This window comes from Antechinus flavipes, chromosome 3 (assembly GCF_016432865.1).
Source record: "Antechinus flavipes isolate AdamAnt ecotype Samford, QLD, Australia chromosome 3, AdamAnt_v2, whole genome shotgun sequence".
In the NCBI taxonomy this organism is placed as follows: domain Eukaryota; kingdom Metazoa; phylum Chordata; class Mammalia; order Dasyuromorphia; family Dasyuridae; genus Antechinus; species Antechinus flavipes.
This window is the reverse complement of record NC_067400.1, coordinates 315,474,776-315,489,711: the sequence shown is the minus strand read 5'-3', so window position 1 is coordinate 315,489,711 and position 14,936 is coordinate 315,474,776. Positions and strand designations below refer to the sequence as shown.

Below are 14,936 nucleotides of genomic sequence, written 5' to 3'. Positions count from 1 at the left end.
ACCTTAATATTAAAGATCATACTACATAAAAAAATTAAAAGAAAAAAAAAACAGATCACATATCTCTCACAGCTATGAGTGAGAGATGTATTCTTAATAAAACAAGAGATATTATGAAAAATAAAAGATAAATTTGATCAAAAACTGCAAGCTTCTAAACAGTAACATTAATGCATTTAGAATGAAAAGGTAAGTGGTTGAATGGGGGGAAATCTTTGTAGCAAATTTCTGTGATAAGAATAAAGACATATCTGATTTTTCTTGGGCAGCATGACAGATGTGGAAATATGTTTAGAAGAATTGCCCATGTTTAACCTATATTAGATTTCTTGATGTCTAGGGGAGGAAGGGAGAAAATCTGGAACACAAAATTTGCAAGCTGAATGTTGAAAACTATCTTTGTATGCATTTTGGAAAATAAAAGTAAAGTTGAGGAAAAAAAATCCCCATATACTCCAAAATTTTAATAACAGCACTTTAGCTAATAATAGCTAAAAATGAGAAACAATGTAGATGCCCAACAGTTGGGGAATGGATAAGCAAAATTATGGTAAATGAATGAAATTTACATATATAGAAAGAGTTTTCCATGTGTCTCTGTATTGATGTATGTATGATCAATACAGAGACACATGGAAAATTTATATGAACTTATATAGAGTTAAGTAAATGGAGCCAAGAATCTAATATATGCAGTAACTATAACCATTTAAATGGAAAGAACAATAGCACACCAAAAAATCAAAAGCAAATGTAACAAAATTATAAAGATCAAGTGGAACTCAAATACTTCATGAAAGGGGAAAGGCCACAAATGTAACATGTTGTTTTCATATTTCTTTAATATATTGACCAGTGGTAATGATTTATTTTTCTCTCTAAAAAATATACTAGTTGTTGTATGGGTTTTATGAATGGCTCTTGAATAAGGGGAAAAGAAAGGATATGTTGGATACCATAGTGATGTAAGAAACAGATCAATAAAATTTATTTTTTTAAATGTAACATATAAATATAATAATGAAGTATATAAAATATTTTTTAAAAATATCATCTCTACTCTTGAAAATTCCTAGATGGAATTTAAGAACTAACTGACAAGACCATTTGTGTCTTTTCATTTCAGGTGCCAATGGGTTGGCTAACCCTCGAGATTTCTTGGTACCTGTTGCTTGGTATGAAGATCGTCAGGTGCCAGGTGGTTACACAGTGGTTAATAAGTACCAGGGCAAGCTTTTTGCTGCCAAACAGGTAATGATATTATCTCTGTGAGAAGCTAAGAAAATGCTACTTTTCTCAATATCTGTGTCCATAGTAGAGAACATTACATATTGATTATGTACTAGGTCCTGTAGCTAAAATAAATTTTTGAATCATCCCAGTGGGATAATGAACAGATCAGTAGACTGGTATCTCAGAAGATTTGGCTTCCAGTCCAGGCTCTGTTGTTGCTTCACTGTGATGGTGAGCAAAACACTATCTTTAAGGTCCTAGACTCTGATAAGAAGGCTTTACAGAAAAAGATTCATCTGCCTTTGGGAGGGGCACTCCTTGTTCTGAAATGCCAGTGTATCCCCTTAGGGGTACCTCTTGAGAACTTACCATAATACTATGGCTCTTTTACTCTATAGCTCAAAAAACCTAGATAAAATTAAATTAACTTGGTTGAAATACTGTAATAGTCAATCATGGGCTATCTCTACTGTTGAAGGAAAAGAGAATCCCATATAATACTTTTAAGAATTTATATTTAAATTTAGGGTTCATAACATGTTTTTCAACATTTATCTTCTTAATTACACTTATAAGGTAAGAAGATCTGGAACAGTTCAGGGTCCTCTCAAGGTCTTAAGATTGTAGAGTAATCCTAAATCAAGGCTTAATCGAACAATGTTATGATCAGGAAGGATGAGAGTCTGAGGATCCTGTAAGTGGTAGCTCTGTCATTTCTTATGTCACTGTCTTAGGAAGGAGCAACCTTTGTCTTAAAAAGTTAATTTTGCATTTAATTTTTCTCCTGAAGTGATAGAAGTTAGAAAATGACTCAGAAATAAATCAATGATAGGCATAAGCCAGGGACTTAAAATTAACATCTAAGATAATATGGAATATAAGCTCCCTGAGGATAGGGAAAGTTTTAATGTTATATTTGCATACCCAGAATAATTTCTGATGTATGGTGGGTACTTGTTGGCTGACAATAACAATTCCTATTGATAGATAGTATATTTTGAGAAGCAGTGTGGTACAATGGTTAGAAAGCTGTCTTAAAGGGCTGGGATCGAGTCCTTTGTCTGAATATCCTGTGTGGTCCTGGGAAAGTCACTTGGTTGATTGGTTGGTTGCTGTCCTTTGTTCTTGAAAATAACCAAAATGACATTATATTAGTGCTGAGTTACAGTGTGTCCCACTGTGGCTGATCAGACCAATATGAGTTCAGAAAGCTCTACCACAGGTTGGGCACAAATAGTTTCTATGCACATTTGAGGTGCTTCTCTAACTGCGTATCTCATGTTTCTTCTGAACTAATTAAAATCTACTTTCTTTAAGACTATAAAATGAGGGAAAATTCATATCTGCACTGGTAAAAGTTCTTCTCTGGAGAGCTCCCTACCATGAAGAAACCACAAATTCAGTGAATTAAGGAAGGCTCCATGGAGGAGATATCATATCAGTTGAGCCTTGAAGATTATGAGAGATTTTAAGCAATGGGATAAAAGGGGAGAAAATCTCTTCTGAAACAGTTGATAAATGAATAGCTATAAAGAGAATGGGAGAGAGAAGTCTAAGATTTTAAGACTGAATGATTGTGCTGAGTCACTTCAGTAGGGTCTGATTCTTCATGATCCCATTTTAGGTTTTTTTGACAACAATATTGGGGTGGTTTGCCATATTATTCTTTGGCTCATTTTACAGATGAGGAAATTGAAACAAAATAAATTAAGTGACTTGCCCAGAATCACACAGATAGTGAGAGTGTCTGAAGCTAGATTTGAACTCAGGAAGTTCCAAACCAGTGCTTAACCACTGCACCACCTGGCTACCCATGAAAACCATAGGATTCCTTATAGCTAGAAAGGACTCAGAGATCATCTGATCCAACACCTTTAGTCTAAAGACACTAAGGTCCAGATAAGTTAACTCAAGGTAACATAGGGAATCAGGGACAGAGGTGGTCCCTGGACAGAGAAAAATTATCATCTTTTGTCTAAACCTCCAAGTTATCATCTTTGACTCTTGATTGTTCCCTTTGGAAACCATTCTGGCTCTCTGCTTTAACATGTAGTAGTTGTGTGAAGGAAAGGGCAAAATCTATAATGGCAGAAGGCCAAGAGTTGGGTGTCAGATGCCATGGAATAGCTATGTGGTCCTGTGCAAGTCATTTTACTTTTATGGGTCTTACTTTCCCCATATATGGAGCAAGAAGATTTATTAAGTGCTTGACTGTATAACAGGAGACAAATATCTCATTTGATCTTCACAATAGCCCTGGGAGGTAGGTGTTTTATGCCTATTACAACTGACTTATCCAGGATTATGTAGATTGTAAATATTTGAAGCCAAATTTGAACTCAGCTCTTCCTGACTCCAAATCTAGCATTTTATCTACTTCATTACTGAGTGCCTTTAAATGAGGTAGTAGATAACATCTAAGATCTCTCCTAGCTTTGCTATCTTAAAATTCTTTAATTCTGTGGATACCATCAAAATGAGACAAAGGCTATTCCTTCCTGAGACAGTGACATGAGGCCACAGAGCTGCCACTTAAAGGACCCTCAGATTTTCATTCTTCGAAATCATAGCATTGTTCTAGTAGAACTTAATTTAGGATCACTGCCATCTCAGGACCTTGGGGAGACCCTGGGCTACTCCAGAACTTCTTACCTTATAAGTCCCAGTCGTCACACCATCTCTTAACAGATATCCTTGCCTCCTAATTCACTAAAAAACCTGAGACCATTCAGTAAGAGCTCTCATATTTACCTATGTGCACATCTCACTACATCTACACCCTGGCTCTTCTCTCTGAAAGCAGAGGAAGGTATATCTTCTCTCCAAAGTTAGCACTCTACCAAGCCTCTCTATATCAGGGCTTCTTAAACTGTTTTTACTCATGATCCCTTTTCATCTGATAAATTTGTAGGCAACCCCAGGTATATAGGTATATAAAACAGGTATACAAATCAAACATTTATTAATAATAAATCATAATTTTGAGACCCCCCCATGGTTTTTTTCTTAAAGCTTTTTATTTTCAAAACATATGCATGGATAATTTTTCAACATTGATCCTTACATAGCCTTGTGTTTCAGATTTTCCCCTCCTTCCCCCATTCCCTCCCTAGATGTCAAGCAAACCCGCCATGTTCAGTTACATAACCCATATGGGGTCATGACTTACAATTTAAGAAGTTTTACTTTAGATAACATACCTTGCCCACTAAGAGTGACTATGTTCCTACTTATGCTTTCTATCCCCCAGCATCCTTTATGTTTCTCCATCTACAATGTCTCCTTCAAGCAGACACAGACTATATCCCCCTCATTCCAATAAAAAAAAAAAAGTGCTTGATACAATGCTTTGCTTTGTGCTGATTCTGTACTTTTTTTTTTTTTACCATCAAACTTATGGAATAAATACCTTAATTTTCTCATTATCTATTCTTTTTTTAACCCCATGCACATGCTTCCTAACTCTAATAACTATCAAAAGGGCATTTTCAAAAATTGTCAGTGAAAAAAAATTTTAATTACCAATGATCTCTCCTTGTTGTCTAACTGAATTGCCTTAAAATTACAAATGAGCTGAATGGAATATCAATGGGTCATCTAATACAACCCCTTCCTAAATCATGAATCCTGTGTCTTATGCTTCCATAAGGGATCACCCAATCCTTTGCTAGAAGATTTCTAATAAACTCCCCATTCTTTGTTTGTTAGGGAAATTTCCCTTATACTGAGCTGGAATTGGTCTCTGTACTATATGTCTACCCATTGGTTTTTAATTCTGTGTTCTATAGTCAAGCAGAAAATGTCTAAAAACTTGCTCAGCATCACACAGCTGTTAAGAGACTCGTTATCTGTTTCCAAATTTGGTGTTCTTTTTACTCTATCTCACTTCCTCTCATGTCTGGCTATACCTGGCTCTTGAGGCAATTGTAGCTCCCAAGGCCACCCTTCTTAAGGGACTCCTTCATACAATAAATGCTTATCCTTGGCACCAAAGCCCCAAACTATTGTCTCTGCGTAAACATTTCTGACATTCAACAATTTTTTTTCTATTTGCCAGAGACAGCTTAGGGAACACCTTTAAAGGAGCTTTCTTAGGCTTCTTGGGGAAAAAAAGATTTTAAGTCTCCTATTAGATTTAAATTTGAAGCATTGGAAACAAAACTGGGGGATAATGGGTAGATGTTTGAATTGAAGTAGATATAAGATTAATATAAGGGGAAATTTTTACTCATAATTAGAAGTGTTGCAAAGTGAGATAGATAGCAGGGTCTTCACTTCTGGAGATTAAGTATTAGATGGATGACTACAGTTATCTCTTTTACATTGTGATTTTCCTGACTATATATTGCAGGTTGGTAAAAGAAATTAAATGGGAATTTGGGGGGGGTAGTTTTGCAGAAGCCACAGATGACAAAGATTAGCAGATGACACAGAAAAAGTATTTTTATTTAACATTGGCCTACATATAACCTACGACTAAATACTTAAACCCAATTTTACAATAAGGTATTACAAACATTCTGTAAACAAAAAAGAAAAAAAAATCAGACTTCTTTGGTACAAAGGGAGGACTAACAAATTTTATGCAGATTTGCCAAATAGCAGGGGCACTGTGCCTATATCCCCTACAATATGACAATGATAAGTGTGCTGATTGGTGATACTATGAGAGAAGATTCTTGGTCAATAATGATCTGCATAGCTCATCAGATAATTTTCAATAATAGTAATAGCTAACATTTAAACACACACACACACACACACAAAACATATACATACTATATATAATAACATTTACATATATGTATATTTATATTTATAACCAGATCCCAGGAACTATAGTAAGCACTTTACAATTACCTCATTTGATTTTCATAGTTACTCTGGGAAGTAAGTGCTAATATTTACCTCCATTTTACAGATGAGCTTGAGAAATTCTGAGGTCATATTTGAATTCAAATGCTTCTGACTCCAAACCTAGCATCATATTCACTGTACCATTTCACATTCTTAAGAGTCTATGACAACCCTTTAATTCTAGCATAGTGCCTTGAAGTTAGTAGGTATTTAATAAATGTTTATTTAATTGACCTGAATTAGAATATTTTAAATTATTATGGGTATATACATATATGTGAAATTTCTTCTTTGCACACACTCTGCCATCATTAATATTTGGCACAATGTCTACATAATAGGCATTTGATTTATGATTAATGGGAGTGAAACCTCTTTTTTTTAAGATCTAGAACAGTGAATACAGAAGGCAGGTCTGGCTAACAACACAACTAAAGGTCTATACAGTTTGGGTATGTCCCCAAACTCCATGGTTCAGTCATAGATGTCCAAGTTATTTTAGTACCATTGAGCATACACTCAGAGGATGGATATGAGGAAATGTAGCTTCTAAATGTAGCAACTAAATAGGATAATAGATTGAAAAAAAAAAAACCTGAACCACTGAAGCTTATTAAATGCTAATCATCCCTCCAAATCTCCCAGCCTTGATGATTTTTTCATTCCAGAATTGACATCATCTATGATATTTGGCCACTAGATAAGTACCAGGCAACTTAAAAACACTCAATATCTTTTGCTAGTTGATAGAACTCTGAGGCAGCTTAGAGCAATGGATCATTCATAACTTTGCCAAAGTCACAAGTGACTTATCCTTTTGGGGCCTCAGTTTAGTTATCTAAAAATTGAAAGGTTGTATTCAATGGACTCTGAAGTCCCCTCCAGTCCTTTGCCAATGGATATATGTTAGAGACTTCTGGAAGAAAAGAAGAAAATGGGAAACACAGAACTCTGGTATTCAAACATATGCCGCAAGCTGGCCCTGCTTACTTAGTAATAAACAGAACCAAATGATACCTAAAAACAGGGATAGAGTCAGATACTTCTTCATTTTTCAGTAATATAGATTATTTTAGGGTGATTAAAAGCCACATTACAGAGAATAGATAGAAAAGCGAATGAGTGGGTAGAAAAGAAGGTAAAGGTGATAAGATTTTCCCTGAACCAAGGTTGGGTTTTTGTTTTTATATTTCAATAGATCTATGGTCTCATAGTACAGACATCTCCACTAGTTATTTTTATATCACTTTTATTTCCATATCTATATCTATCTATATTTACACATAGATAGATATTCTTTCTCTTCCCCACTTAGCTATCTCTCATGTAAAATAATAATAATAAAAAAAGAATGTTTGTGTTTTTCCCCTCCTTGGATTCCTCTTAAGTAAATTGCAAAAATCTACCCAAAATGTTAAAGAATTTGGGCTATATAAAATATATTTCCATTTAAAATATCTTGTCCTCATTATATCTACATATTTGGGCAAATATATCTTTGATTTTTTATCTTATTTTTTTATATTTAAGTCATTGTTATTATCAAACTATAGCCTCCTTACACACAATCTATATGGATTGTTCATTACCCTTTGTGCTGGATTTGGTGTCACAAGCACCTGTGTTCAAAATCTTGATTCAGATACTTATTTGTTGTGTGTCCCTGTGGTAAATTAATTAATGATCTCAGTTTCCTCATTTCTAAGAAGGGGACAATAATAGTACTAACCTTACAAGGTTATAAGGGTCAAAATAGATAATGTAAAATATTTTATAAATCATAAAGTATCATATAAATTTGTTATTGATAATAATAATAATAATTCAGTTTCTGAAACAAAATACAAATAGGAAAAAGAGAGAAAGAGATAAAAGGACGAGAGAAGGAAGAAAGGAATGAGGAAGAAAGGTAAGACGCCAGGAAGGCTGTTCTTTTCTATAGTTACCTAACTGACAGATACACACTAAATTTTTGTTTACTTATTGAACAGGATGTTTCTCCATTCAATGTTGTTGCATGGCATGGAAACTACACTCCTTATAAATACAATCTGGAGAACTTTATGGTCATCAACAGTGTTGCCTTTGACCATGCGGTAAGTTCTAAAGTGGAAGAAATTTCAGGACGAAAGAGATTGTTGGAGTGGGATGGGGATGGAGAGAATATGCTTTCCGTTGGAAGAAAAATAATTTACTCTGAAAATCTTCTTGCAGTGATGAAGGATCTAAGTAGCTTTAGCTGCAATACAAGATATCTACAGAATTTAATACTTGGAATAATGGTAACTTCCAAAGAAAATTCTAGAGCATGAATTTTGGGGATATATTTCACAGAAATAAGCTCAAAAATATCACTGAACTGAAAGAACAAAATGTTGCACTTTTTTGGACCATTTTTATGATCTCTAAAGTGAGGAAGTTGCATTCAATGATCTTAGTTTCCTTCTAGCTCCAATGATCTAATGTCTATAGTATAAACTTTTTCAAGGCAGAGTTTTTTTGTTTTAGTTTTTTGTATCAACAATACCAAGCTTATACAATGGCTTTAATAGGAAACACAATAAATGGTTGTTGAATTGAAATTATTAAATGTCACTGATCTCCAGAGTAGTAAATACAGTACTACACCTCCATGATCTTTCCTTCCTTAAGCTTTTATTAAACTTCTACAATGTATCTATCACTATATAAGGAATCAGAGGGATACCAAAAAATAATATTTCTCTCTGCCCTCACAGAGGTTACAGTCCAATATCAGGGGAAAGACTCAAGTAACCACAATACTAAGAAAATATAGTATCTGAGAAGAACAAAGGTTAAGAGAATCCCAAACATTGAAGTAATGAGATTTGTTCATACTAGATTAACTTAATCTACAATACAGAGAGATAAAGCAAAAGGCAGGACGGCAGAGAGAATTACTTTGAGCTAATTCAGTTTATCTCTGTACCATTATGAGAAACAGCAACGCTTTAAAAAAAATACCAAAAAGGAAAATAACAACTAGTAGCAATCTTTTTTTTTTTTTTAAGAGATTCTAAAAAACAGAGTAGACTTACTACTTTTTCCTTTAGTGGATAGTTCCATCTAGTAGAAAGAATACTAGATTTCTAAGTCTAAAAACCTATGTTTAAATTGAGGCTCTGCTACTAATTCTCTTTGTGTCCTTAAGTCAATTAATTACTTCTTCACTTCTGGACTTGATTCCTTCTTTACAAAATAAGAGATTTGGACTAAATGATCTCTAAGATCCTACACAAGTCTAAGTGCCATGATCCTATGAAATTTTAACTTTCACAGTTGTTTTCAGTCACATCTCACTCCTCATTACCTCATTTGGGATTTTCTTGGCAAAGATATTGGACCAGTTTGCCATTTTCTTTTTAACTTATTTTACAGATGAGGAAACTGTTGCAGAAAGTAATTAAATGATTTGCTCAGGTTCACACAGCTATTGTCTGAGACTAGATTTGAATTCAGGTCTTCCTGACTCCAGGCCCAGCATTCTATCCCTTCAGTCACCTACCTGCCCTTTCTTAAGGTTAAGAGTTGGCATTTTCATTAAATTTGAAATCATCTCACTATCTTGCACTTGCCTAGATCTGTTACAGCGCAAAGACAGCAAACTCAACATTATTTGGCTCTTTCTCTATTTTCTTTTTCATCTCTTTCCTCTTGTTATGTTTCCTTTTCAGCATTGGTATATCTCTTAACCCAGTTAATGAGTAATGCTATCCCTGGAAGGACATAAACTCCTTCTGCCTATCTTTACCATGAGGTTTCCCTTTTGGCACTCTGAAGGAGCCTGGGGACTCCTCAGCATAATGTTTTTAAATGTATCCATTTAAATATACAGAATTACAAAAGAAACCAATTAAGTTAAAACAGAATCACGAAAAAAACTTGTTTAAAATTCACAAACTTCAGGTTCAGAACCTGTGGACCAGAAAAAAAAAAAAAAAAAAAGAAAGGAAAGTAAATAATACAATACTCCTCATAGCTGCCTCTCTGAAAAGAGCAAAGATATACTCGGATCCTTGTAGATAAATTGTTTCATCTATGCAGAATTTCAATACAATTAAAAAATATATATTTATTTAAAACTTAAATAGAAAATATACAATACTACACATAATATTCAGAACTGTCCGTCTTTTCTTTTCTTCCATGTAAGTTTTCTTTTGTTCTCTGCTATGTACTTTTTTAAAAAATTCTATTTTTCCCTTTTCTTCCCTCCTACCTCCCCCAAGAAGACTTTAGTTAAGTGTATGGGGGTATGTGTATATATACACAAACACACACATACATACATATACATATACATATATATACACATACATACACAAATTGCAACTTTATACCATTTAATTGTTTTAAGTAGTCTAAAATAATATTGATTAATCTGACTGACAAATAGTGATTTCCCTATTTTTCTCTTTTGATTGAATCTATTTTAACTTTAACTTTGAGATCAATTACTACTTTTGTTTTTTTCCTAATGCTACTCCTGATCATTATTATTATGTTTATGTGTATCTCTTGTTTCCTGTCCTTATTAACTCCTTTGCTTCACTTCTACCCACTCCCGTGCCTTGCTATTACTTATCCTATCTCCAAGATTCCCTTTCTTATCCTTTCCCCCTTATCCTTTCTTCATGCCCTTTTCCTCCCTCTTTATCCCATTCCTATTAATTCATACATCCTTCTATATCCTACTCTTATCCTGTTCCCCCCTTTTACTTCTTAATAAATTTAGAAGAGTTTTATACCTTGCTATATATATGCACACACATATATGTGTGTGTGCATGTGTGTGTATATGTAGTTTGCTCTTTAATCCATTCCCTATGTGAGAAGGATTTTAGAATTTATCAACCCTCCTTCCCCATTTAGTTCCTCTGTATTAGTTCTTGCTTTTGCAATTCATTCATATAACTTAATTATTCTTTTTATCTTTTCCTATAGAGTTTAGTTTTTTTAGAATCATCCTTCTCTACTCTACTTCAATATTTCTATTGAACTACCCAATTACTAATGATAATCTTAGACATATGGTTTACATTTCCCATTTCCATGTGTAAAGCATAAACAATTTATCCTTACTGAATCCCTTGAAATTAATCTTTGATGTTTATCTGATATTTCCCTTGGATCTTATATGTTGAATTTTCTATTACATTTAAGTCTTTTTGCAGCAGCATCCTGAAAGTCTGATAATTCATTGAATATCCTTTTTTTTCCCCATTCAGGATTATGCTTAACTTTGCTGGTTATATTTTCAGCTGTGATCCAATTCTTTTTCTTTTTGATAAATATGTTCCATGACCTGCAGTCTTTTAATGTAGTTACTACTAGATACTGTGTGATTTTTTATGACTCTGTGGTATTTGAATTGGTTTTTTTTCTTGTTGCTCATATTTTATCATTGATCTGGGGTTTCAGAATTAAGTTATAATGTTCCTATATGATTTCCTGTAGGACCTCTTTCAGGGGGTGATCGGTGGATTTTTTTTTTTCTATTTCTACTATCCCCTATTGTTCTAACACTTTGGGACAATCTTTCATTCTTTCTTGTATTATTATATCAAAATTATTTTTTGGTCATAGTTTTCAGGTAGCCTAATTATTCTTACGTTTTCTCTAGATTTGTTGTTTTTCTTATGGAATGATTCACATTCTTTTCTATTTTTTTATTCTTCATATTTGTTTTATTATTTCTTGGTCTCTTATAACTTTGCTGGCTTCCCCTTGCCTGATTCTAATTTTATTTTATTTTTTTCTTTTTGCTGAGGCAATTGGGGTTAAGTGATTTGCCCAGAGTCACACAGCTAGGAAGTGTTAAGTGTCTGAGGTCAGATTTGAACTCAGGTCCTCCTCACTTCAGAGCTGGAGCTCTATCCACTGTGCCATCTAGCTGCCCTCTTGATTCTAATTTTCAAAAAGTCATTTTGTTCCTTAAGATTCTGGAACTTGTTTTTTAGTTGGTTGACTTTCTTTATATAATATTGTTTTTCTTGGATTGTTCTCATTTTGTTTTGTAGTTTTTCCTCAAACTCATTTGAATTTTAAAGTCTTTTTAAAAGTTCTTCTATGAATTCTTTTGTGGCAGGTGACCATTTGGGGTAGAAAAGGCTTTTTTAATTTCAGTATTCTTCTCTGAAGATGAACGCTGGTCTTCCCTATTCCCATAGTAACTGTCTATGGTTCCTTCTCCTTTGCCGACTTATTTTATAGCACATTGTTGGTATAATCATCTCTAGTTCTGGGGTATGGAGGATGGTGTTTCTGGCCTTAGGTCCTCCTTCAGTTCTTTCCTCTAGTCTGGAACCTAAAACCAAGAACTCCACTTTTCTTTCGGTGCCTGCAGACAGCATCCTTGCTCCACTGCTTCTGCACTCACCTGGTATGTGCTGGTTCCTTCTTACCTAGGACCACCTTTCCACAGCATAGTTGAGTCTGGTGTGGGGTTTTTTTGTGTGTGTTTGTTTGTTTGTTTGTTTTATTTTGTTTTAAATGCAGGAATGCAGGAATTTTACATTCTTGCAAGAACAGATACCTCAGTGAGTAGATGCACCTTTGAAACTCCAAAGGCAGCATTTTATTTCCTATCCTGAAATGCAAGTCCCTCTCCTGATTCCCCATTAATTGGATGCTACATAAATTACACTACATGAATCTTCATCCTTCATTATGTATCCAGTCTCTGCTTCCAAGCAGTTTACATTCTAGAAGGGGAGAGGTAACAGAGGAGGGCTAAGGACAAAGAACAAATGATTCTTTTCAAATCTCAGGCCATAGTCCCTAATCACAAAAGCCAGTCCCTTCCCCTAAGGAACTTATATTCTTTTTTGGGGGGTGGAGGTGGGGGAGAGATACCTTCCATCCTTGATTATTTTTTTATATCTTTGTGAGTTTCAGTTTTCTCATTTAAGTTTCATTTCTTCAATTTAATCTTCATAACTGTGGAAAACAATTACCAATCCATTTCTCATGATTTCCCCCCTTTTTTTCTTTTTTAATAATTTGGTTTCCACCTCATTTTCCAACCCCTCAAATTTGGCTAATATTTTACATTCCATTTCATAAAAGTCTCTTAACCTCTACACAGATCTCCTTTCACAGGATAGATAATTAATCCCAGAATTCTCTGCTAATTCTTATGATAGAATTGTATTAGGAGTGAAACTATCTCCATTTGTAATATGTTTCCTCCTTTTTTGCCAATAACCTTTCTAGAGTCATTCTATTTCCCATGCCATTCTGCTAATGACATCTAATTACTCTGTATTCCCTTCACTGCCTTTCAGGTATAACTTATCTAATAATATTTACTCACCAGAGTAATAATGTGAGTCTAGTGTTTCTTACCAACAGAGATTCCCTTAGTATTCCTTGACTCAGACCCCACTCTATCTATGTGGTTAGAACCAAGGTTACTTCTCAATCCATCTAACCCTAGGACTCTACTCCCTTCCGGTTTCAGCAGAACTAGTCTGGAGGTGTTTGTACTTTACAGAGACTAATCTTCACTCTGGTACCTTTCTTTAGATCTTATCCAATTGTCCAGGAGGAACACTATTCTGCTCCATCCCTTATTTGTATTTTAATCACTCTACACTTGTCCTGAGGTGCAGTTTTGTTTTATTTTGTTTTGTTTGTGGTGGAGATCTGGAGGGCTGGAAATTTTCTGACCTTTTTGCCATCTTCCCAGAATCCTCTCTCAATCTGATTTTAATTTTAACTTTCTTACCCAAAGTCTCTGGACTATTAACTGTCCTCTTCTATCTAACTTTAGATTACTATGTTCTTATCTTTGTAGGATAATAAGAACACTGGGTTCCTAACTCAGTGGGATATTATATACCATAAGTTTTATAAGACATAAACTTAGTGGTATGAAAAATCAGCTTTGGCTCCACTCACATAGTGTTAATGCTCCTTGCTACAGAACATAGCAGGGGGAAAACCCAGAGAGATTTAATTAGTGACATACTAAGGCCAATAAATCTAGACATCTTGGGGTACCTTCAATGGAGTCAGGGTGTCTGGTTTAGAAAACTGGAACATCTAGGAAAAATGTGAACTGTAACCAAAAGATACTTCCAGCAAGAGAAGAACAGGGGTTTTGTTGAATTACTATCTCATCAAATTTGATAATTTTCCTTTTGATTTTCACAGGATCCTTCCATTTTCACTGTGTTGACGGCTAAGTCTCTTCGTCCTGGAGTGGCTATTGCTGATTTTGTCATCTTCCCACCTCGTTGGGGAGTTGCTGACCATACCTTCCGACCTCCTTATTATCACAGTAAGCCTGTTAATTAATAGAGTGTGTTAAACAACCAGAAAACCAAGGAGGAACCAAGTAAAGGAGTTGTAAGGCTCTTGGAGCAAAAACAGAGAGACCTGCATACTTAGAATTGGTCTAGCTATTTTCTGAAAATTCTGGAGTTACGAGAATGCCAGGTCTTGTTTCAGGAGTCTACTTGGAACAGCTCATAGGGCTCCATCCCTGCTCTCTCATCCCTAGTCAAATTTCATTGCCTCTCCAAGGGCCCATGGCAACCAAGCGATGCAGCACATAGAGCTCTGGATTGGGAGTAGGGAAGATGGGACACTTCCTAAGCCTCAGATACTTACCAGCTGTGTAAAACTGACAAGTCACTTAATCTCTGTCTGCCTCGCTTTCCTCTTCTGTAAAATGAGGATAATAATAACATCTACCTTCCGGGATCAAATGATACAATATTTATAAAGCACTTTGCAAACCTTAAAGCACCATGTAAACACTAGCAATGGTGATGATGAAGCTGGTGCTGTCCTTGACTCTTGCTCCCTTTCTGTTTCCT

The 14,936-nt window shown here is 34.8% G+C and overlaps 1 protein-coding gene across 1 annotated transcript in view; it reads left to right on the top strand.

Moving 5' to 3' along the window:
- HGD (homogentisate 1,2-dioxygenase) overlaps positions 1-14,936 on the top strand; it is an 84,356-nt gene that overhangs the window by 56,890 nt on the left and 12,530 nt on the right. Inside the window, exons 10-12 of the mRNA XM_051985362.1 lie at positions 1,127-1,251; positions 8,082-8,186; positions 14,269-14,395. Of these exons, the coding sequence (XP_051841322.1) occupies positions 1,127-1,251; positions 8,082-8,186; positions 14,269-14,395 (357 nt within the window). The remainder of the gene's footprint in view (positions 1-1,126; positions 1,252-8,081; positions 8,187-14,268; positions 14,396-14,936) is intronic.